This window comes from Alosa sapidissima, chromosome 14, assembly GCF_018492685.1.
Source record: "Alosa sapidissima isolate fAloSap1 chromosome 14, fAloSap1.pri, whole genome shotgun sequence".
In the NCBI taxonomy this organism is placed as follows: domain Eukaryota; kingdom Metazoa; phylum Chordata; class Actinopteri; order Clupeiformes; family Clupeidae; genus Alosa; species Alosa sapidissima.
The window spans coordinates 18,752,242-18,776,124 of record NC_055970.1 but is presented as its reverse complement, the minus strand read 5'-3'; the positions used below and the strand labels follow the sequence as shown (position 1 = coordinate 18,776,124).

The 23,883-nt window shown below is 46.5% G+C and overlaps 1 protein-coding gene across 5 annotated transcripts in view; it reads right to left on the bottom strand.

The window, feature by feature from the left end:
- Window positions 1–11,256: 11,256 nt before the first annotated feature.
- Window positions 11,257–23,883, bottom strand: part of lrrk1 (leucine-rich repeat kinase 1) — a 54,915-nt gene continuing 42,288 nt past the window's right edge. For all 5 annotated transcript variants that reach the window (XM_042061232.1, XM_042061233.1, XM_042061234.1 and 2 more), the window contains 8 exons: window positions 23,463–23,740; window positions 21,722–21,916; window positions 20,819–20,970; window positions 19,444–19,561; window positions 18,901–19,017; window positions 14,745–15,676; window positions 14,364–14,465; window positions 11,257–12,652 (listed from right to left, as the gene is read on the bottom strand). In XM_042061232.1, coding sequence (XP_041917166.1) covers window positions 12,475–12,652; window positions 14,364–14,465; window positions 14,745–15,676; window positions 18,901–19,017; window positions 19,444–19,561; window positions 20,819–20,970; window positions 21,722–21,916; window positions 23,463–23,740 — 2,072 coding nt within the window. In that variant the 3' untranslated portion in view covers window positions 11,257–12,474. The remainder of the gene's footprint in view (window positions 12,653–14,363; window positions 14,466–14,744; window positions 15,677–18,900; window positions 19,018–19,443; window positions 19,562–20,818; window positions 20,971–21,721; window positions 21,917–23,462; window positions 23,741–23,883) is intronic.

The following is a 23,883-nucleotide window of genomic DNA, read 5'->3' as shown; positions in this document are numbered from 1 at the left end:
TGAAAATATTTTGTTTATGACTCATAACCGCGGGTGACCGCTTAATTTCGGGCATACCGCGCAACACTGATCAGCATGTAGCCTACAACTAATGAATCAAGCTGGCGCCATGCAGTCTTTCTGAAAGAGATCGAGCTGGATCACGAGATGCATCAGATTAGCCTAACCTATGAAAGTGTATTTTCCGCTATTCCAATGGGTTGTCTCAGTTCGTTTTAGCACCAATGATAGATAGATAGATAGATAGATAGATAGATACTTTATTGATCCTCAAGGGGAAATTCAAGATTGATTGCGGAGATATTCAAGCAAACACCATGGGATTTCGTGTTTTGACGTTTGTGCTCACATTTCTTTGGAAAGAAGTGTATTAGCAGTTGTTTCCCCTCATTTTGATGTCTCTCTTTTTCCTGTTTTGGCCTTTGTTTTTAGTAACCTGACTTGGCTTTCTTGGAGAAAGACATTGCACCAGCAGCACAACAATATGGTCCACTACTAGCGATGCTCAACTAAATAAACAAAAGATAGACTACCTTATGAATCGTGCAGGCGGACTAAACCATTTAGCTCTTTAGCAAGGGAGAGTGAGAGTGACCTTAAACAGTTTTCACTATGTTTTGTATACAAAATCCAGTCAGTCAAACTTTACATTTCGTCTGACATTAATTTTGACATTTAATTTGGAAGTTAAAATATTCAGGTAAAATAAATATATGGTGGAAATAAGTATTGAACGCTTTTTTTTTTTTTTTTTCAGTTATTAGCCTAAACTTCCAGTGAGTCTATTCGAAATTTTCACCACACATTATATTAACACACATAAAAAATCCAAACATAAGAGTTTTGTGTATTAAAGTGGATTGACGAAGGAAAAAAGTATTGAACGTGCCCACAGAAATTTCTTCAACACTTAGGTAAAGCCTTTGTTTGTAAAGACAGCTTCAAGATATTTTCCTGTATGACAAAATGTATTAGTCGCAGTATCAGGTGTGATTTTGGCCCATTGTTCTAAACAGATTCCAGGGGTCCCTCTTGTGAATCCTGATCTTTAGTTACTTCCAGAACTGTTTAATTGAATTGGCTGCCTTCAAGTCTTTCTGGAGCTTTCTCCGAGTGGTCCTTGGCTCTTGGAATTGACTATCCTTCTGACTCCCTGGTCAGAAATATTGCGAGGAGATCCTGTGCAAGGCCGGTTGATGATGCAGTGATGTTTCTTCCACTGCAAATAATGGCTCCCATGCTGCTTACTGGAAGATTCTGATGTTTTGAAATGCATCTGTAACCAGTTTCATTGATATGTTTTGCAACAATAAGGTTGCAAAGGTCTTGGGAGAGCTTTTTGCTTTTATCCATCATGAAATGTTTCTTGTGTGACACCTTGGTAATGAAAAACCTTTTTATAGCCCATCAATATGTATGCTACTAACCAAGCTTATATGAATTTGCACAGATAGAAAGGATAACTACTCTCTAACTACTTACAGATTCCAGCTCGTTCCTTCCCTTTCCTTGCCTTAGTGCTTTTTCTTAGCGTGTTCAATACTTTTTCCCTGTGTTATTCCACTTCATTACACATGACTCTACTTATGGAGTTGTTTGGATTTTTTATGTGTGGATTACCTGAGTTATTACTAATGCCTGGTGAAAATGTTGTGCCCCCTGTATTCCACTTTTCAAGGGCCCTCTCCTCCATTGGGGCCCTATACTTCCCACTTTCCCCCCCAGTTCGACGCCCTTTAATCTGCTGAACCTTCTGCTTGTTTCCAAATATAAAAAAAACTCTGCAACTCAACATTGGCCTGCCTGCCTCAGCTGCTTGTGAGGGGCTTTTCAGTTATGCTGGATTACTGTTCACTGCAAAGCGACCCAAGGAAGAGTGCAACTAACTTTGAAAATCAACTACTGCTCAAACTTAAAGGAGAACTCCGGTGATTTTTCACATAGATCTCCATTTCTCAACGTCCTTATCAGGCAAGTACCTCCACTCGGTGGCCATATAGCAACACTTTTTGGGCACTTATCGTGCATCTATTTCGGCAGAAATGCGTGTGCGTAAGGCTTCACGACACCAATCTTGCTCCAGCAGCGAGATCACAACAGATGATTGGCACGATGTCTTCACAGCACACCACATGATTGGCTCAATGTATTTTACAACACACCACATGATTGGCTCAATGTATTCACATGTCAACGTTTTGCCGCGGAAGGGTTGCGATATAGACAACTGCCATATTGGCGTTACAAACTAACCACATGCATTACTATGGAGGGTTTTTTGAGTGCTGTATCTCCTCATTAGAAAGTCTCTGGTAAAACTTTTACCTAAAGTACATTTTAAATGAACTACTTTTTACTTTTACTTGAGTACATTTTCAGATCGGTATTTTAACTTGTACTTGAGTAATATTTCATCAAGGTATTGGTACTTTTACTTGAGTACAATACTTTCGTACTTTTTCCACCTGCCATTTTTAGAGGGGATGCATCCCCTCTATTGAAATCCGGATTCTTCTTCTTCTTATTATTTTTCTTTTTACCTTTATGTGCACGCTATTCAGCCCAAACCGCTTAACGTACAGATTTGGTTGAAACACCGTTCCGTAGATCTTCCAAGGCTTTACTGTCCTATCCGTTTTTCATTTTTGAGAAGTTTATACTTTTTGAGATATTTGTAATTAAAAGTGTATTTTTCCCCCAGACTTGAATGGGGGCTGTGATGTCATAATAGAGCCAGCTGCGCTCGTTAAGTAGTTCTCAGAGCAGTTCCCAGGCTAATCAGAACACTGGCACAGGTGTCACCTGTGAGGATTCCAACTGTCTCAGCTTCTAAGCATATAATCTAGCTCTACCTGAACTACACATCCTGTTAAAGTGTTTCCTGTGTGTCAAAATAAAAGTCCCAGCCATATCTCATGCATTCAGCATTATATCTCCAGAACGGCTTGACGTACATGCTTCAAATTTGGTATGAGTGTTTTTATGGACTCAAAGATGAAGTGAGTTGAAGTTGGAGGTTGAAGGTCAAATGTCAAGGTCAAAAACACCTTGAGTGTGATATCTGAATAATGCCATGTCACACAAGATTCAAATTTGGTTTCTCCAAAAGCACCTTTGCAGGTATCACAATTACCCTACCAACCAGCTAGCAGCAAGCTCAACAGCCCCACCAACACCCTAACCAGCAGACTGCATCCCCTCGTGTAATTCCTCAGAATTGCATTTCTAGGTTGTTCTTGAAGTTCCTCATTGGCAGGTCTAGCAAGCTGTTATTCAGACATGTTTACACAAGATTTTAAAAACTGCCCTGCCTGTAGAGCTGGAAAGGAACAATGCGTTAGGATTAGAAATGGGTTGAGTAGAATGTGACGGACAGAGAAAGGATACAACTCTAGTAGTTGTTCTTGCTTAACATGTTACATGGAGGTAAAGCCCTAAGTACTTTTAGCCCTCCTATTGTGTTCGCGGTCAAATGTGACTGATTGACACTTCTTTTCTCTCAAAAATATTGTTATTCTGACTACCATGAGGCTCCATGACACAGGGGATCTGAACTGACAAAACAAATTTAGAACACCCATGTGTATTCCCGGTCAAAAATGACCAGCCATTAGAGATGAATGGGTGAGAAAATGGTCAGTGTACATGGACGGATTATGAACTTTCGGGCCGCTGAGCCCAGATGTATTAAGGGCCCCCCACTAATTGTCGCATTTGTGGGAGGGGGGGTTTGGGGGTCCTCCCCAGAAAATTTTTAATTTGTTTAATGTGATTTCCTGTATTTTGGTGCATTTTGGGGATGGCCAATACTTTAATTCAATCAGATTCATAGCCTACATCCTGATTTGTTGATATTGAGGCAGTGATTCCATGCAAAGGCTTGGGCTTCAGGGCTCTCTGACCCCTTGGGCCCCTGGGCCTGGGCCCGTGCAGTAATCCATCCCTGAGTGTATAAAATTGAGTCCAGGCACATAGTTATTGATCAGATGGACTGTATGTGTGCTTATGTACATTAAAACACACACACAAACACACCCTGACTCCCCCTCTTTGCTTCTATCCCAGCCCCCACTGGAACCTTTCCCCAATAGAATCTTCCTCTTTTTGACTCGCAGGCTCAGGTCAATGAGGCCTGCAGGCCATAAATAGCAAATGGAAGTTCAAATCTGGTTATATCTAGTAGAACACAAGTTGATACAAAAGTCTATCACAACATTAGATGATAATATATGTGTTACTATGGATTTATAACAAGTTATAATGCAGCGGCCATTTTTGACCGGGAACACAAAACTAGTAAACATGAAACAAACACAACAGGAGGGTTAAATGAGTTCAAAACACTCACTTTTTTAATCCAGGGACTTTTTTAACACTGTGTTTTAAACACTATTGTGTGAAATGATGGAATTACCACATGAAATTGGTTTTAGGTTGGACTCGTCTTCTGTGATGTCACATGCAGCCTGATGCACTGCTTGAAGGGGTGGGGGGCCCTGTAGCAGGAGCACAAGTTTGTGTTCAGACCAGCCCAGCCAGGGGAGCTGAAATTATTCATTATGGCTGGATCTCATAAGTTCTCGGCAAAGTACACAGCGAACTTTAATATAAAACAGGCCGGTGCCATCATCTGGCTCTCATCAATCCCACCAAAGCTCCAGTGTGCCAGGCTTTCTCAAGCATGCTGCTCCATCCTTTTCAACATATCCACAGAGGCATCACGCCACTCACAAGGGTTTTTCCCCCCCTTCAAAACAGAAACATTTGTCTTAACAGAACTAGTACAGCTATTATGATTGAAACAGAGTACCTCACTATAGCCCAATCCCCTCATTAGCAGAAGAGGGCCTTGGCTTGGGTTAAGCCCCTTAGCCTGTGGTGGTTGGGGAAGTTCACATTTGTAGTGTCTAATTTTTAACAGCTTTTTGTGAAAGGCTGTCTTTCCACAGTTGGTTCTCTTATAACAAATGCCTGCCTTTCCCCATGAGAGTAACTGTCACCAGTCGCCCCCCCCCCCCCATGTATTCCTGTTGCCAAGGGGGAGGATTTCACCCCATTTCAATGGGAAATAAAAGTTTCTTGGTTCTATTGTTTGCCCACTGAGCAATAGAATCTTGACCCATCCGCATGTTTGTTCACCATCTTTCAATCTTTTCACACATTTGTTTGAGGGGCCATGACAAAACGCACACACATTTCTATTCCACACACTGAAGACAAGCAAGTTAGGCCTTGCACATATCTGTCACCATCCTCAAAGGTTTGCACAACCACACTTCGTAATCATAGCGGTCTAACTGAAACTGATACGGACCACTGATCTTGGATCTGGGATGAGGCAGTCATGATTGCGAAGCCAGTCTGTGGAAACACTTCTCTGGAAGCTGTTGTGTGGCAGCCTTTTCTTTGGGGTTTTGTTATACCCTTTTGTTTATTGTACAGGAGGCTCAGGGAAAAAAAAGACTGTCAGAGGAAGGAGAGATTGTCTCTCTCTGGAGTGGACAGATGAAACACTGGACTGTCTTGACTCCAAGGAATAAAATTCAATCCAGTACTTTCTTCCCCCTGGCCACACATTTTTGTGATTAGAAATAATGGCAGCATCTCCCCACAGGGCAAACTGGAACCTGTTTCTTTGACTTTATGTGTGTGTGTGTGTGTGTGTGTCCTTCATGGATAGAAGACACCCTTATCTGAAACTAGGTCTGTAGAGACATGTCGTCGTCTTTCACTTGTAGCAAAACCAGAGCAACCAGCCCAAATGTTATCACTCTTTCCTCAATAAGCTTTGGTTTCCTCAAAGTTGAATCTGTTTCCTGCAGTCATCTGTGAGACACATGTCTCACAGGACCCCTTCTGCGTCCTCACAAGATGTGTACACTGTTTGTGGCCATTTCAGATTGAGTTGTGGATAATTAATTGTAACGGTACGTTTTCAATGTGAACATTTTGGTTTGTGGGTGCACAAGGACACTAAGGCAATTCAGGGCATAAATGGAAAGAAATCAACGAGTGAGACAAATGACAAAGGAGCATTCAACCAAGAGCAGTATGGGTCCTGAAATGTAGTGGAGTGTCTAAACCATGCTTGCTTACCAACACCAATAATAAGTGTAATGGCAAATATTTAAAACAATGAATATCAAAGCCTTTGAGGCAGATCTTTGAATTGTTTCCCCACAACATTATCTGACCTGTTTTGTGCCATTGTAATGATTCCCATGGTCGTGAAACCATTTTTCCAAAAGAAATGTAATCATCCTAATCGGATTTCTCCTCCTGACACACAGCCCTTTCATTGCATGACACAATTCCTATCAACAAAACCCTCTAACGTGTTGTTGTTTTTAATCTCTTCAATTATGTGTGTCTAACCAAACGTTTGGCTTTGTTTGAATGTATTGTGCCGATGGAGGAACTGATTCACATTCGTGCCTTCTCAAAAACAGTTGATTCTATCATGACAGCTGGGCCAGAACAACTAATGACATCTGAACTTGTGCAAATTGCCAGAAGCTTGGTTCGAAGGACTAGCAACAAACGGAAGTTTTTATCCATGCTTTGGCCAAATCTTCTCCCGATTATTAACAGGGCACAGTGCCTTGGAACAACACGGCTATTGTTCTGGGACTTAGGCGTGGGAAAAAATGCTATTCTGTTTAATGTATCTCCATAATCTGTCTGATCTTGAGTGACATAAGCCTCACCTTGGCACTTATGGCCTCAAGGACCTTTAGCCAACAGCAGCTGAAAGGAAGCAGTTTTAAAAATGCAGAATTATGATGCCGTGAAATTCGACTAAGCGCACGGCCGTCTCTGCATGTGAAATCTTCAAATGAATGTTTCCGTTTTGCACAAATCACCCTCTAATAGGGATTATAAACCTATTCTCATTTACAATCTTACGTAAGATCTTCATCTGGATCATTCTTGTTTTTGGTGGCTCTGACTTGCTGCAAGAGAGGAAGCTGAAATGTGTAAATAATTTTAGTGCTGAGATGATACTTGTGAATATCTGCTCTGTCAGCTGTGTGCCTCTCCTGCCACTTTCATTTCTCCTCTGTAATCTAAAAGCTGCTATGCCTGAAATGATTTCTGGAAGGCGCTAGTCACATTATGTAAAATGCTGTCTCTCACAGGACAATACGAACAAAGCCTGAGATTCAGGCCATTGCAAATCACTTCAAGCAGTGCTGGCCCTCCTCTCTTGAGCAGTTTGGACTGAACCAAAGTAATGGTAGAGTAGCACATGAAAAAACCTATACTGTAGATTGTACAACACATTTTTGAAACACAACCTGAAGTCAGAAAAAGTATTTGGCAAAGAATGTGATTGGCTTAATGAAACACTGTGGAAAGATGAGGGGGGAAGTACAGTGCCAGCCATTTTAAAGTACTCTTGTCTTATGGTTGAAAGAGATAAAGAGAGGGATAGAGAGGGGGTAGTGGAGGGGTGCGTGAGAGCAGAGGACAAGAGAGGGGGGTGAGGGCACAAGGGGTGGGGTGGGGTGGGGGTGTACTGAGAAACGGCCACTTGTCGACCCTCAGAATGGAGCATACCACTCAAGTGAGGTCCAGATTCATTCCTGAGAGGCAGTGCAATTGTCAGCTGCTGAAAGTGGCCTGGGAAGCAGGGTTTGCAGACAGTGGAGCTACTAAGGGTCAGTTCAGGGCAATGGTCACACTCTGGCAGCATGAGACTCTGTGTGTATGTGTGTGAGTGTGTGTACAGTGTGCGCATGTATTCCTCCTCCCTTGGTGGTAGTGGGGGTCTGGGGTTCTTGGCTCATTGGGCAGTGCTGCCTGTGGGCTGCAGGCTGCCTCCCTCCCCCTCTCCCTCTTCCCCACTGCTCCCCTGCCTGCCTGCCCCCCTGCCTGCCTGCCCACGCTGAGATGGGCCGCTACCCTGCAGGGTAGGTCCCCAGGGTAGGGCGCCACCTGTAAGTCATTACCGGCCCTCATGCTGTTTGCAAAGCCATTCTGCTGCACCCTCTACATACACACATACACACAGACACACACGCACACACACAGACACACAGACACTGGAGCCTTTAGCCTTTGCCTCAACTGAACTAGGAAGATGCTGCATGCCCAAATCCCTCCATGCTGCAATTACTTGCAACAGTGAAAAACCACTTAAAAAACGTGCTGACTGGCCAGCACGCGGCGACACGATAAAGCTGTAATGACTTTTCCATTCACAGAGAGTCTCCCCCCGCAGTCAAGGGTGGCATAGCGCTTTGAAGACATGGTGTGCCTGGCCTGGCGGCCTCGAGAGCGGAAGGTCATGTCTGCTAAGTCACAACAACGTGAAAATGTGGTTTGTGGTTGGCCATTTGGATATTTATTGCAGTGGTCCGCCGTTAACGACAAGGAAACCAGTGAGTTTCGCATGAGATCTCAAGCTCAGATCTCAAACACAGTGCAGATGAGCACCTCGAGTACCAGCTCTTCCAACCATGTGAGGGCGAGGACCGTCCCGTTTTGGTAAAACTAATACTTTTGGTATGAATGTAGCCTCTGACTGGTGCTGAGAAATTTGCCCAGACTTCTTGTGATCAGAATATTGAGTTTCAGGACGATGATCCAGTTCAAGATAAGCAACGTGTTTGCTCACAGTCACAATACACCTTTCACACCAACCTCAAGTGTCTTGAGAATCATCCAATCGGAACACATGGAACTGGTTATGTGGTTTCCCTGCAATATTGCTCAAAAAGTTGCCCCATGTATCACCTAAAGCAACACGATGAAAAAGTCATATTTATCCCCCTTGGCATCAATATAACACCATTTAGTGCTTATATTGTACCAGTTAGTTAAAAAACAACTAAGGGGCCGTGCACACGACGCAAACCGGTGAGGTTTTGTTAACGGTTACGCCTTGCATGTACACGACGCCGGCAGTTTAGGAGACTGAAACCGACAGCTTTTGAAACCGGCTTCCGAAGTGGGAACTTTTGAAACCGCCGGCTAACTTTCGCTGTGTAGACGCCTGTAGGTGCGAAGCCGGCAACTTTATGATGACATAGCCCCACCTCTCAACTCAGCCACAGCACTCGACCTGACATGTTGCTTGTCAAAACAAACCAAACCATTTATTTATCATATTAAAATGTTTTTCTTTCCCCTGTCATAATTTATGTGCACAATGTAGCCTATCAGCCTTTAGTGGCTAAGTTAGAAGCACACGTTAGCTTAACTTAGTTAAACATTAGCTTACTGCATGTTAAAGTGTTTTCTCCAGTGGTGCTCAGACCTAATGCAATGCGTAGGCTAAGCATTTGAAATTTCACATAGCAGTCACATACCTTGAAAATGAACTTTATTAGTTTAACAGTTGAATTGAAAACCGAATTGTCTGTAGTCTCCTTATTTCATGCGACTGCTTAACCAGAGCACTTATTAGACATTCTCTGGCTTAACAAACTGTTTCAACAATGTTTTCTTCTACGCGATTCACGCGAAATTATGGTGAAGCTTCTGCACAGCGGCGCCATCGACTGGTCTGGCATATGCACTACAGCACATTTAGCCGGTTACACCTCTGTGTGTACACGCGAGGTTTTTTCTTGCCGGAGTCGTTAAAGGTGTGAAAGCGGTAAGAGAAAATCCACCCGGCGGTGTCGTGTAAACGGCCTCTAAAAGGGTCATGATCCTTCCAAATCAATAGTGTTTCACAGTGTGACATCAAGCAATGGGCATGCACTGACAATGTCAGAGACTTGTCTCCACTTTGTGTGTTCTGATGAAGGACTAGATTAAAATAGACAGGTTTGAAAAGTGATTTCATGCTCCCTTTGAAGAGTATTTTTAGTATTTTCAAAATACAAAATTACAGTATTTTATTTTGATACATGGCGTGGTACTGTATTTTGTAGTTTATTTTGATACACTTAAAATGATTGTATTTGATATTTTATTTTTAAAATACATTTTGATGTATTTTTGCCTATCCCTGGGCACAGATTCAAAAACAATGCTCAACAAAACTGTTCCTAAGCGCTAACCTGGTGAAATGATTTGTTATAGGTTATGAAATGTGAAATAACAAAATTTTACTTGTTGTTTTAATGTCTAAACATTGACAACTGATTTTGAAATGATGCAGAAAAAGAACAGAAATGCTACCAATAAAGTCTAATGGTGAACCTGCCTTGATCTTTGGAGGTTCCCCAGTCAAAAGCCACTATCCAGGTGTGTGTGTGTGTCCTGTCATCGGCGCTCCACCATAATCAATCATGCAGCATCTGCAGCCACGACCATGACCACAGTAGAGCTCTTTGTGTGAATGTCTGTGTGTGAGAGTGTGCATGTGTCTGTGAGTGTCTTTCTGTGTGTGTGTGTGTGTGGATGCTTGCCAGTGTTGAACAGTCCAACTATATCCAGGAGTGGTTTTCGGTACATCTCTCTCTGAGTTTCACCCAAGGGGATACGATATGAGTACAAGTAGCCTACAGTCACAGTGCCACCAGTGAGCTCTATCTGCATGCTTTTAGTGAGACTCTTTTAGCTGTCAGTGCAAGGTACACAAGCACTGGGTGCTAACAAGCACTTGGAGCTAATTATTTCGAGTTTATTCTATGAAGCAGGTGAGGACAGCCCAATTTATGCACAGCCTTTCACCGACCAAAATATGTATCTGAAAACGGAGTTGAGCTGAACACCCCTGGACAGAACCTGCTTTGTGAGGGACAGTGTGGCAGGCCAGTGGGAGCTCATCCTCCGCACAGGCTGCTTATTCATCGTGTGTTTGCCAGTCGGACTTGTCACAGTCGCCCCGGTCGGGAGAGCACTCAAATCTGTTTGCTGAGGTATAGCTGTCTACCAAGCGCAGCCAACAGAGAAAAGAGCATCTACTCAGCATCTAGCAAGGTGACTTTATCTTTACTGTATACAACCACCGCTTGAAATAGCAGAAGCTATGTATGGCTACACTTTGTTCCTTTTATAAGCCAGTGCTTCTCAGTAGTCACTACTTCTCTGTACCCATTTTGGAATATGCTCATTGTCTTCAGTTCACCCCCCTGCAACAACAGGTTTAAACCAGTCTAATCAGGTTTGGCTGTGTGTGTGTGTGTTTGTGTGTCCTTCCAGGGGACTGCATGAAATGATGACCACCTGAAATAAAAAGCCTTTTTCCAAGTGAGAATGAAAGGCGATTATTTAGCTTGGTGCTGAGCTCTGTTGATCTGACATCCTCTGATGCCAGCTGCAAAGCGACCCCCTACCAGTAAGATATCCAACCAGGGGCCTGTTCTCTTGTTTCATGTTTAATGGCTTATGTACAATAAGGTAGCTTATATACACATGCAGTGAGATTTTTTTAAAGAAATCACACAATAAATAAGATCTATATTTTACAACTCTTACAAACTGTAGCTCATTGCATAATAGTAAACACAATCATGCGGGTTGTGTTATTAAAACAAAAAACAGTTTTTCTTAAAGGTGCTGTTTTCATTGCTCTAAGATAAAAACACTTGTAGACTGCAATTGTGGTAATTCTACAGGAACCAGTACAAGGCAGCAGTTATCAATATTCCCTTGTTTTGCTTCATTTCTTGTATTGAATTTGCTTAAATTGTTCAGTCTATGAAAATACAAATGTGTATATTAAGACTATCTGAGCTGACAATCAAGGTCTATAAAACACAGTAGTAGGGAATACTATATTTTTTAGATGGATCCAGAATGACCTCAACATTGTTACTTTAGGAGCATTTTTATGACAATAGGAGGATTTTTATGACAACAATAGCTGAAAACAACACCTTTAGCTCCACTTGAAAGAAATGGTGTGAAACCATTTCATAAAGGCATTATAACAAAATGCATTATAATCCACCATTACATTTCTACTTTCATTAAAGCTTAAAACTCTTCATGGTCTCCCCCAACATTGACCTCTCCTACACACCTTCCCTCTGTGGTTTACAGTCCACAGGCTGTCTATCTGTCTGCCTCACTCTCTCTCACACACACACACACACACGCACATACACACACACACACACACACACACACACACACATACACACACACACACACACACACACACAGGCATATCTCCTTTGGGCAGATGGACTTGTTGTGTTGTGTCGTGACGCAGGGTCACAGTCCCTGCTGTCAGTTTCAGGCTTCCGCATGTCATTGTCCTCTAATGCTCCCTCTCGCTCTGGTCCAGCCAGCCCTTCAAGACCCTGTCACCGGCATCCACCACCCGTCGCCCAGACAACCACCACATGTGCCTCTGACAGACTCCCCAGGACCCTGGAGCCCGCAGCTCCAACGACGGTGGGCAGGGCCCATGTAGCCCCCCCCCCCCCCCCCCGGGACCGGGGAGCGGGTGGATGCTGATGTCAGAGCTGCCAAGCCCCGCAGCTCCCAGGAACACTGAGGCCTGTGAGCGCCGTGAGTCCCCCGGAGCCGGAGCTGGGGTAGGGGGGGGGGCGGCGCAGTGCACAACGGCTACCTTCTTTTGCGCATGCTGGTCTCCAGGCTTCCGAGCTTCTCGTAGGACTGGTAGAAGACTTCCAGCTCTCCAGCTCCCCAGCCCCGCCAGACAGCCAGGCACCACTCCATGTTTTCATTGCGAAAGCCACACACAACAGTGTCCTTTGCAACCAGCGCGGCCTCCACCAGCGCTCTAGAAAAAGACGAAGATAGGGAGAGAGAGGGTTAGAGAGGGAGAGAGGGGGAGAGAGAGGGTTAGAGAGAGGGAGAGTGAGAGAGAGAGAGAGAGAGAGAGATTGTCAGGGAGAGAGAGAGAGGGAGGGAGAGAGAGTGCAAAAGAAGGAGAGTGTAAACCAGGGCATGTCTTTATCCGCAGAACTGGACGTGTGGACTCTTCCTAGAAATGTTTAGACTTTTTCTGAGAAGCTTTTCCCTCGAAGGGCAGCGAGGCCGTTAAATGCACTGCTTGTCCAGTTTGCAGCTGCCCCATCAAAAAAGGGGAGGATTATTCTGTATCATGAAGCTGGAATGCATGAGAAACGAGCATCCCAAACAAGATCAGTGCCATCAGCCCCAGCAATCTACCATGTCTTCATCTTCAAACGCATCAAACAGCTGGCGTAATAGATAATATTTAGTCTATTAAGTCAGACATGTGTACATACAATTCCAAGATTTATAAATTTAAACATTAAACTGTTGGCTATTTTGAGGTCAATAACGCTTAGCTTGTCAAGCATTTCAAGATGAGGCAATTCAATTCATGGCCCATATGGTCATAAGAAGATTCTTCTCCTCTCCATCTCGTCTTGACAGAGAGAGGGAGTTTGACCTCCAAAATGACCCTGGGGAGGCCGTGCCCATGACACAGGTGTGCGGTGACATATGGGGCTCTGCAGCGGGGGCGGGGCAGCTGCCCTGTGTGGCCTTTTACGACGCCTGTGTCCATATGAAAACGCCAGCACCTCCACCAGCGGGCTCCCTGCTCTCAGGAGGAGAACAGCTGGCCTCAGCCTTTTACTTAAATAATTACAGAGCGCGGGGAACCCGTTAACTGCATGATGAATGATCTCTCGGTGCTTTATTGAAGCTGAATCAGCAAATTAATATCTAACCCCCCCCCCCCCCAGTCTCTTTCCCCCCTGCGCCGTGTGGCCTGGGAGCTGCGCTGTGCTGCACGGAGCTGGACTGAGGGCGTTAGTGGACGGAGGCGTTGACCCCGAGGGCTAAGAAGCTCGGCCGTGGCGCAAGAGTGAAAATGTCACGGAGCTGAGTGTTTGACATCAGCGCAGCGCAGGCAGGCGAGAGGCTGTCCTACATTTCAAGTGATGTAATTACTTCAGAATCCATTTGCTCCACATTCCCCTGTCTGTGGTCTGGGCTGTAAAAAGCACTGTGAGAAAGGGAGGCCACCCACGAGAGAAACCCCTGCCCTCACTAATGCACTGACGCTAGGGTCCTGGGTGACCCCCTTTAACCTCCACCACCACTGTACAAACACACACACACACACACACACACCATTCACCACAATGCACCATGCGGGTTTTATTGCTGATTAAGAAGGAAAAAAAAGGCTGACGCACAAATCCCCGTCTAATTAAGCTTCAGGTGCCAGGCAGAGCGGACAAGCTTGTGTGTGGAACGGCGGCCATGCTTGCCCCAGCTGGGAGACTTATCGGAGCAGGCTGTGGAGCACACTGACGGCTACATACTCTCCGACAGAGGCAGAGAGAAAGAGCGAGAGAGGCATGGAGAAGAGAGGGAGGAGAGATAGAGAGGGAGGAGAGATAGAGAGGCATGGAGAAGAGAGGGAGGAGAGATAGAGAGGGAGGAGAGATAGAGAGGCATGGAGAAGAGAGGGAGGAGAGATAGAGAGGGAGGAGAGACGGAGGAGAGCTCACCCATGTTGCGGTGTTCCTGGGGCACTGAGCACGGCGATGACGCGGCCTCTGAGCAGACCAGCATTCTCCTGGACCTCGATCACCATGATGTCCCCTCCACGCCTGTCACACACACACACACACACACACGCACACACCACACACACACACACACACACACACCATTATTCCACAACCACATCCCATCCAGCTCAGTTTCACTCCATATTCCTTCAGCCAATTAATCAGCCAGCTGTGTCACTACACCGGTCCTCTCTGATGTCCGGTCCACCCGGTCCATATTTCTGCAGAACTCTGTACCACCTCGCCGTGACTGGACTTTAGACCTTTGACCTTCAGACTGTGTTAATGGGGGGGGGGGGGGGGTGGGGGGGGTATTACCTGGGGACCCACACGGTGTCGCTGACGGGCAGGAGAGTGAGGGCCTGTAGGTGGGGCGAGGAGTGGTTCTGGGCAGGGGTCTCGGGGGGCTCCTGCGTCTCGGTGGTGGGTGAGGAGAGTGGGGCGGAGGTCGTCTCTCTGTCGTCCGGCCGCTGCTCAGCGTCCTCGGTGTCGGTGGAGAAGGGCATGCTGGTGGTGCTGGCCAGCGAGCTCAGGGCACCCGAGCTGGACCGTTCGAGGTCCGCGTCCGTGTCACCGTCCGCCGGCTCCGAGAAGAAGCCCGACGTGGACACGGAGCAGTAGTCCGTCAGCGAGTCGTCCCGTCGGAGGATCTGCGTCCCCGCCTCGTCGCTGTGCATGACCACCACAGGGCTGCCCACATGGGGATCCTCCTCTTCCTCCTCCTCCTCCTCCTCCTCTGGGCTGTCCCCATCCGACACCCGACGCGGGGTTGTCATCGTCTGCCCTGCTGGCCTCTGGACGGGGAACACGTCCCGTAGCGGGCTGGCGTCCCCGCAGTGGTAGCTGGCGCACTGCTGGTAACTGCGGGCGTGGTACATGAGGAGCATGTTGGTCAGGTCGTCCAGGCACCACACGGCCTCGTCCACCCAGCAGCTCGGCGAGGAGACCAGGGACACCACGCAGGACGGCGGCTGGTACGGGTCCAGCCGCCGGACGGCCTGCAGGCTGGGGCACTGGATGACCAGGACGCCGGGCCCGTTGGAGTACCAGAGCTCGGCGCCCCCACGCACCAGCGCCATGCAGCGCACCGGGTAGGGCTTCTGCCGCGGGTCAGTGTCCTTCAGGCCGAACTCGGACTTGTTGAGGGAGTGCGAGCAGAGGTACGTCTCTCCGTCCGTGGGCATGTCGTCCACCAGCGTGTGCACGGACACCAGGCCGTCGGCCATCCCCACAAACACCAACGGGAGAGACTGTGTCAGGGCAGAGAGGGGGGAGAGACAGGGAGAGAGTAGAGGAGAGAGAGAGAGAGAGAGAAACAGGGAGAGAGGGAGGGGAGAGAGAGAGAGCGAGAGAGAGAGAGACAGGGAGAGGGAAGGGTAATTTGAGTGAGAATTCTCTTTACTTTGGCAATTTCCTATGATTTATTCCGTTTTTTAACTATTACTATTACAAATAGACTCAGGGTTTCTGTGTGTATTCTATGCATACGTGCACAGATCAAAAGCCCTTAGTCAATTAGTAAGCACACGTTCTACACAATGCACACAGTAAAAGAAATGTAATCATTAAATCCACAGTACAAACATTTATGCAAGCTTATGTAAACAAATTTAAACAGGCATGACAGAACATTACTTTATGCTCGGGACAACCGCAGACTATACATGGGAAATTGGTTTTGAGTGTTACCCTCCTGTTACACTCAGTGTCTTTCCATGGGTCTTACTCCTGACAGATGGTCTTCGTTGATGAAAAACATTTGGGATATTATGTCATCTTAAGCACAGTCTACACCCCAAACACACACACACATACACACACACACACACACACACACACACACACACACACACGGCAAATGATCAACCACCAGGCTTTTAGGCTTTATGCCTCTTCTGACCTGATGGCCTTTTCTGGTCTCTTCTCCCCGACCTGCCCCACTGACTGACCCTTCTTCGGGCGACGCAACATCAAAGAGCTGCAGGTCTGCCCGTAAGTGCATGTTTACAGGAGAAGGATGGCGAGCTGAAGCCCGAGCTCTGTCATTGTGTCAGCGCTGCAGGTTGTACAGGAGACATCCGTCTTAGTGCGGGAGAGAGGGAACACCTGGAGCCTCTAACGGCACGGACTTCAAAAGGAGAAGAGAGGAGAAGAGGGCTGAAGGGGTCGGGGGGGGGGAGTGGCCTTGCAGGCAAATTTCCTGTGGCACCTCATAAAACTACGACTTTCCCACAGTGGCTGATTAAAGGCGGGGAAGCTTGAGCACAGATAAATTGTAGACGCAGAGGTGTCAGATAATAAATGCCTAACCACAAATGGGGGAGAGTGGGTGAGCAAACACAAAGCACTCTTGTCAAACCACAGATTTTCAAATACAATAACTAAGCTAACAACCCAGCCTAGTTATGGTATTTCAACAATGACATGCAGAAAGATTACAATGTAAAGAGACCATAAAATCATATATGATTTGAACACACACACTTACAAGTCATGTAAAGTCAATGCAAGGCACTTTTATCTCGAGAGCATATCTAAAGGAGCTATGTGGAATTCTGTCGGATTTCGAGTTTTCTTGAACGCAGCCACATCATGGAACTTCCTCATTGACTTGAATTGTATTTAATACAGAGGCACACATGGTACAACATGGCTGGATTGCATGCTAACTTCAGTGGGTATCTGAACTACACTGACCATAGACGTTGTTGACATGACGTCTAAGTGGTTGTTTCTTCACATTCTGTTGCTTTTTCTAGGTAATTTCTGAATGGTTTTAACAAACAAACAAACAAACAGACAAACAAAAACAAAAACAGGACAGTTCCCCAAAGTGCTTTCGAGCTCAGAGTGGGCTAAGTTGTCACCTGGGGGTTTCTCCAAAACTAGGGAATCTCTTCAAAACTGAAATAGCTACATTATGTGACAAGTCCTGAGTCACCATCTTGCTTGCCTTTAGTCAAGGTCACATGAAACTGAGCTTAGCACGATTTCCCCATATTTCTAAATTAAAAATATGGTGTGCCATGTTTCATGTGATAAACCTTTGTTAACCGTGAGTATTTACATTATTATCCATCCTATGATTTGAGGTGTTAGTAGTGTGTAATTTGATGTGTTTACTAGAACTGAACTAACCTTACAATTTAACCCTAGTCATTAGTGAATTTAGGGCAAGCTGTCACAGGGCCTAGAGTGCAAGTTGGCACATATGTTGTGTTGTCTATTCAAAGCCCTGACAAATTTTCTCCCCTAAACTGGAGATGTGACTGGTAGGGCACATCACAACGTTCGTGGTCATTTACTTTGGTGTACTGCAAACTGGTGTAGCCAAGCCCTCCTACTGTATGTGCACATAGAGAGAAAGAAAGAGAAAGCCAAAAGAGAAGAAAGTGTCTAGTTTGGTAAGGAGAACGAGGGCAACAAAGCCCTGTATTAAACATGACATTAGACTAAACATCCCAATGACTCAACCGATGAGAAGTATTTCTGCCTTGTGAAATAGCCAAACAGCCAAAGGAGACTTGGATTCAACGCATGGGATGCAACAAATGGCCCATGGTGGCTACCTTAAGATAGGCCATCTATGTTTGACAGAATTATGACTTTGAATAATGCGGTCAAAATGTGGTCAAAATTACTCCAAGACAACTGGTGTGAGACCGCTGCTTTATTCACGATACCGGGAGACTGTTTACCCGACAGCAAATGTCAAGTAACAATCCCACACATCTGTGGGTGAAGCCAGTTCTTATACCCTTAACACACACCCCCATGGAAAATCATAAGAAACGTCCCCCCAACAATGATCCATCCATCCAGTTAATATTAACAAAGTTAAGGATGTTACAAAACCTCTTAACCTTCTAATGGCCTAGGCCATGTTTGTGCCCTTGGGGTGAAGACAATCAATCAGACACCCTACAGCAAACAGTCTTTTCACTCTCTGTAAATTTCCAAAGAGGAAGACTTTGGATGACACAGGGGTTATCTTAACATTCCTAAGTTAAAGGATGGCAACCAGATTTCACTACATATATGTAACTTATCCTAAAACATGTAATTCAATGAGAAACATATAAAAATTATCCCACAAGCACAGCATAGATTTAAGTGTTAATTTAAGTGCACTGAAATACTATATAATACATTAAATAGGAAATATATTATGCTATTGATATACAAAGCAACTTTTTGAGCAATGTTGCTGGGCAATGTTACTGAATACTGTTGTTTGGGCAACAAATGTTATTTTTCAGGAGAACTTTAAGCATCATCATCAGAATTCATGAAAGCAGTTAAATTATACGGCAGCTCAGCAGCACTGCTCAAAAATGCCTGATGTATCATCATGCCCTTCACAACTTGTACAATGTTTTTCATCAAGCTGTAACCTTTGCCGTCATTGTGAGATTTTATAAAGAAAGACAAATGTGTGTCAACACACCCGGCTCTGCCCTGCGTGAATCTTTACCTCTTTCTGGGCAGGTGCGAGGAAAAGGCAGGTCACGATGGCGGGGAAGGAGAGGCTCTTCTGGGGCTGCCTGAGTGGACACATCTCCTTCAGACTGTAGATCAGAACCTCCTGCTCCTGCCGGGACAACACAGCACACACACACACACACACACACACACACACACACACACGCTCAGCGGCCATCCTTTCAGCTGACTTCACACACTTCACAACTTTCACGAGGGCATAAAATAACGCTGTGGGATCACGTCAAATCCACATTAGGCTACACAGCCTGTGACGGCGCGCACACACACAGCGGGGTGGACTAAAAACAGCCTCGTCTGCTCCAAACCGCCATCACGCTGAGGTGCGCGCTTGGGGCTGCTGCCAAAGCCAAAACATTCCTCCACATATTATATAGGTATCCCTCAATAGGGTTTCCACGGTAACATTCCTACAGAGAGGAAACATAAACTCAGGGCAGGGGTTGGGGTGGGGTGGGGGTAGGGTAGGGGAGAGTTTTCTTTTCTGCATTTCTTTTCCCTCCCAGAGGCCTACCTCGGTCGCCGTCCACAGAGTGTTCTCCATCTTCAACTGACAGCTGAGCTTTGCTCCCGGGCAGGGCATGCGCTTCACTTCCACTTGACCTTTAGCCAGATTCACCACAGTGTAGTTCCTACAACAGGACACAGCAATGACCACAGACGCACTCAAATGGCAGATGTGTCTCCGCTTGCTGGACAATGACCTCGCTCAGAGGTGGCACTTCACCCTTGACCCCTTTGCACCGGTCAGTCTTGTTGGCCTTTGAACAACTTGCCACGGGAACGCCTACACGGTTTTTTAAAAGGAAGTGAGAATAGATGGTGCCTGTGGGAATGCTCATTGAGGTCGTCTGTAGCACAGGAAATTGCACATTGATTGTGCTGACTGATTACCTCCCTACCTCCCTTGTGAAGAACATAAAACAGTATTTACATATCACTGCTAGAGTCCATCACTCTCATTGTTCTGATCCCTGCAGAGCGCTTTTTATTGACTGAAGAGTCTATCATGACTTTAAAGGACACTAACACACGACTTCAGTCGTAGCCCAGACAAAGCCATCGGTCTGCTGATCCCTCCCTAAGTAGAGTGGGCCACCGCAGCTGGTCAGCTGTGCCTTTGGTGTCAGCACTTGGCAAGGGGAGCCAGGCTGGAGTCGTAATTGCAAACACACCTGCGCCGCGAGATAAAAGCAGATTTTTTATTATGTCGAAATTATCTCCGAGCGCCCACCCCACCCCCCCCGCACCGCGCAGAGGGCTGCGACGAGAACAAAATAGCAATTACTCATGCCACCTGGGAGTAATCTGCCCAGATCGGCCACACTGCACCTCCATTCATCTTCCCCCTGCTGCCTTAAACACAGCCTGCATGTGTCTTTCAAATGGTAATGGTAGACAACGCAACAGCAATAGTGAGTTTATAGAGAGTGCTGCTGTTCTGCAATTCATATTTAAATAGGTCTACTTAAGAGGAAGTAGTTTCAGTGTGGAAAGGCATTTATGTCAAAACAGGAACCTACAGCGTGTCATCAGCTGATGTGAAATGATAACAGTTCACGAGTACCCACAAGATAATCTGTGACTCACACAAGTCCTTCCTCTTGGAGGTAATTGTACAGGAAACCAGAGCAATATGTTGTGGTATTGGTAGTGAAGATACAACTAAGTTATTACTGTAAACCTCTCATCTGCAAACATGTTGCTCCATAAGGATCTTTCTTAAGAACTAACAGCTGCTTTACTGGTACACATCTGAACAACACCTGTACATCTGTTTTTCAAACTCACACACACAAACACTGTCTCACACACACACTCTCTCTCTCTCTCTCTCTCTCTCTCACACACACACACACACACACACACACACACACACAGATCCTCACCTGTCGTCCATCTCTCCGTCCCAGAAGACTGCGCTCTGGCCCTGCTGAGAGGACAGGAAGAGCTGGCGGTGTCTCTCGCAGGCCAGCAGGTACCTGCAGCAGGGGAAGCTGGGCTCCTGCATATGCCTCAGCAGTGGCATGGCCAGGGGGCGCTGTAACAGCAAAACACACACACATACACACACACGTCAGCTACACCGCACCACGCCGCACCACACCAGCCCACCGAAAAAAAGTGGCATTTACAAATGCAGTCCTCAAATTTGTATTAGGTTTCACTAAGCAAATCAAATGCCACCAGTCCCATTCCCCCCCCCCGACCCCATGTATACAGCTAGGGCTGTTTGTGAATACCAGTCTTCTCAAGTTCAAATGTTAAATGGACAGCTAAAGGACCGTAAAGAACAATTTGCTAAATCTGACTAAAAGCGTCTGGGATTAGAGTCACGGACCGCACCATTAAGTTAGATGTATTTAATCATTTCCACCACTTGGACAGAGGGCAGTCCTCTAGTAAATGCAGCTGTCTCGTGGGGAAAGTGTGTTTTTATGGTCATGCCTTTTGTGCCTGTAACAGACTCATCACAGGTGCCTCACTAAATTCTCCTCCATCTATCACGACTGTATAATGAGGTCATTACCGTGGCTGGCCATTCATTTAGCTGACGGAGGCGGTGACAATTTACAGCTGTGGAGGCACATACATTAACGACTGCAAATTACTCTAATAGATTAACTGCTTCAGGGCTGACAGGAGACATATTATACAGGTATGTAGACAGGGGAGGGACAGGGTTTGAACAGTGACTAGCCAGATGACAGGGCTTTATCATGGGCCTCAGGCCGCCCCTGCAGCATCATGGGAGTTGGAGTCTTCTCTTTCCCTCTCCCTCTCTGTCTCACCTTCTCTGGTTTGGTGTCCCAGCACTCCAGCATAAGGGCCTGTAGGCAGTAGAACTGGACCTCCTCGGGGCTGCCCAGCACTGGCCGGATACCCTTGGACAGCTTCTTGGCGATCTGCAGCTGGTGATGACCCAGAGCCGGCCGCCGGCCCGACAGCAGCTCGTACAGAACCATGCCGTAGGAGAACATATCCACCTGTGGACAAGGGGAAAGAGAGACGGAGAAAAGGGAGGGAGGGAGGGAAGGAGGGAGGGAGAGAGGGAGGGAAGGGAGAGAGAGAGAGGGAGGGGGAGAGGAAATGAGTGAGTCAGGGAAAAAAGGGGGGAAGGGGGGGCAGACCTACATTTGTAGTTCCTGGAACACACGAGTCAACATTTGCACTGGGGTCTTGATATGATGGGGGATATGATGCCAGAAGTTATGCAATGGAAACGCGAGCGAGGAGAAACAGAGCACCCCTGTGCTGGCACCCTCCCCCATCTCTGAATGGCCATGTCGTCTGCTCAATGGATCTTGCACAGTGCCTGGGTTATTTTTAGACATAACAAACCCACCAAAAATACACTAAAACAGATCTGCCCTTGGACCAGCGTGGTTTGCTGAAGTCATGGCGCCGGAAGCCTCCATCACTATCAAAGCATGTGAAACACGCAGGAAATCTACGCTTGGGTCAACAGCCAGCCTGAGAGAGGAGATCGTTACATTCATATAAGGCAGCCTTCCTTCAGCACCCTCATTCCAGCTGTATCCGTTTACACAGACCGCAGCCTCGACCTCAATCGGCCAAACAACTGGGCGATATGGGTCCAGGACCAGCGGCCAGCTTGGACTATTGGCATGGGAGGATTTATTGGGTCCATAACATCTCTGTGCAGGCAGGTCTGGCTTTCCAGTGCAGGCAGTTTTGCGCCGCGGGGAGATTTAGGTGCCAGTAAAAAAACAAAAACAAAAAAAAAAAACAGCCCATGCTGAGCGGGTGGATCTCCAAGTCCGACTTCATACGAGTCCATTAAAACAGACGCCATCAAAAGGCCACTTACTCAGGGGAGGAAGGGAGGAGGAGGAGGAGAAACATGGGCCAGGAACTGAGAGAGAAGGAGGGAGAGAGGGAATGAGGGAGGGAGGGAGCGCTTGTCATGTTCCTCTCATCTGCAGTAGCTCAGTGTTGAGCGAGACTGGGCCAGCGGAGCTGAGTCAGCACTGACCGCAATATATGATCTACCCAGAATCAGTTCAAACAGCCCAGACATGACACATACAACAGGGCCTTTACGGCGTGGCACAAAGATGTAGTTTTGAAAAAAATGAGGGTGATGAGCCATCAACCACAGGGAGTCACCCAGTAAACCACAGCAAGGACAGTACAAAGGCAACGACACAGTAAATGTCTTGTGCAATGTGGCTCTGAGGTTGAGCAACTGGAGTCCCACAGCACACAGCACTAATTATGACAGCAACACAGACACTTTTATCTCCAGAGATGACTCTCTCAGATCTGTGGGAATACTAATCCCTAGCTTGCAGTTGACACCTTTTTTTGTTCAAGCCCGCAGAGAAAAAAGAGCAGTTTCAAAAGATGTAGTAAGATTAAAACTAATTGTTTTGTTAAAGGTCAAACCTAACAGAAATGTGTAAAGCTCGGGGCTTGAAAGGAATCGCCAGCAGAATGATGATGAGGTAACAGTGAGAGTCGGTACCTATTTATCCATGTTGTGTAAACGGGGCTAGTGCCAGTTTGTACCTTTTCATCGTAGACAATCCCTGGTCGGATCTCCGGAGCCTGGTATCCTGGCGTTCCCTCCACGCCCAGAGCCCCCTCGTGGAACGACAGCCTCGATATCCCATAATCCGACAGCTTGACATTCACTGGGTCGAGCACCTCCAAGGACCACACCAGGATATTGTCTGACTTGAGGTCACAGAAGATGATGTTCTTCCTGTGCAGGTAGGCCAGTCCGGCGGCGATCTGGTAGGCCGCTTTAAAGGTCAGCATGTGGCCCAGCGGCATGAACTGGGTGCCTGAGAGGAGACGCACGAATCAGAAGCCACGAATCACTGACCACAGAAATGGAGCAAGACAGGGCGGGCACGGTCAGTGGAGGAGAGCAGACCGGCCTGGATAAACAATCACACGGCTGCTCTCTGGACAGACACTAATAAAG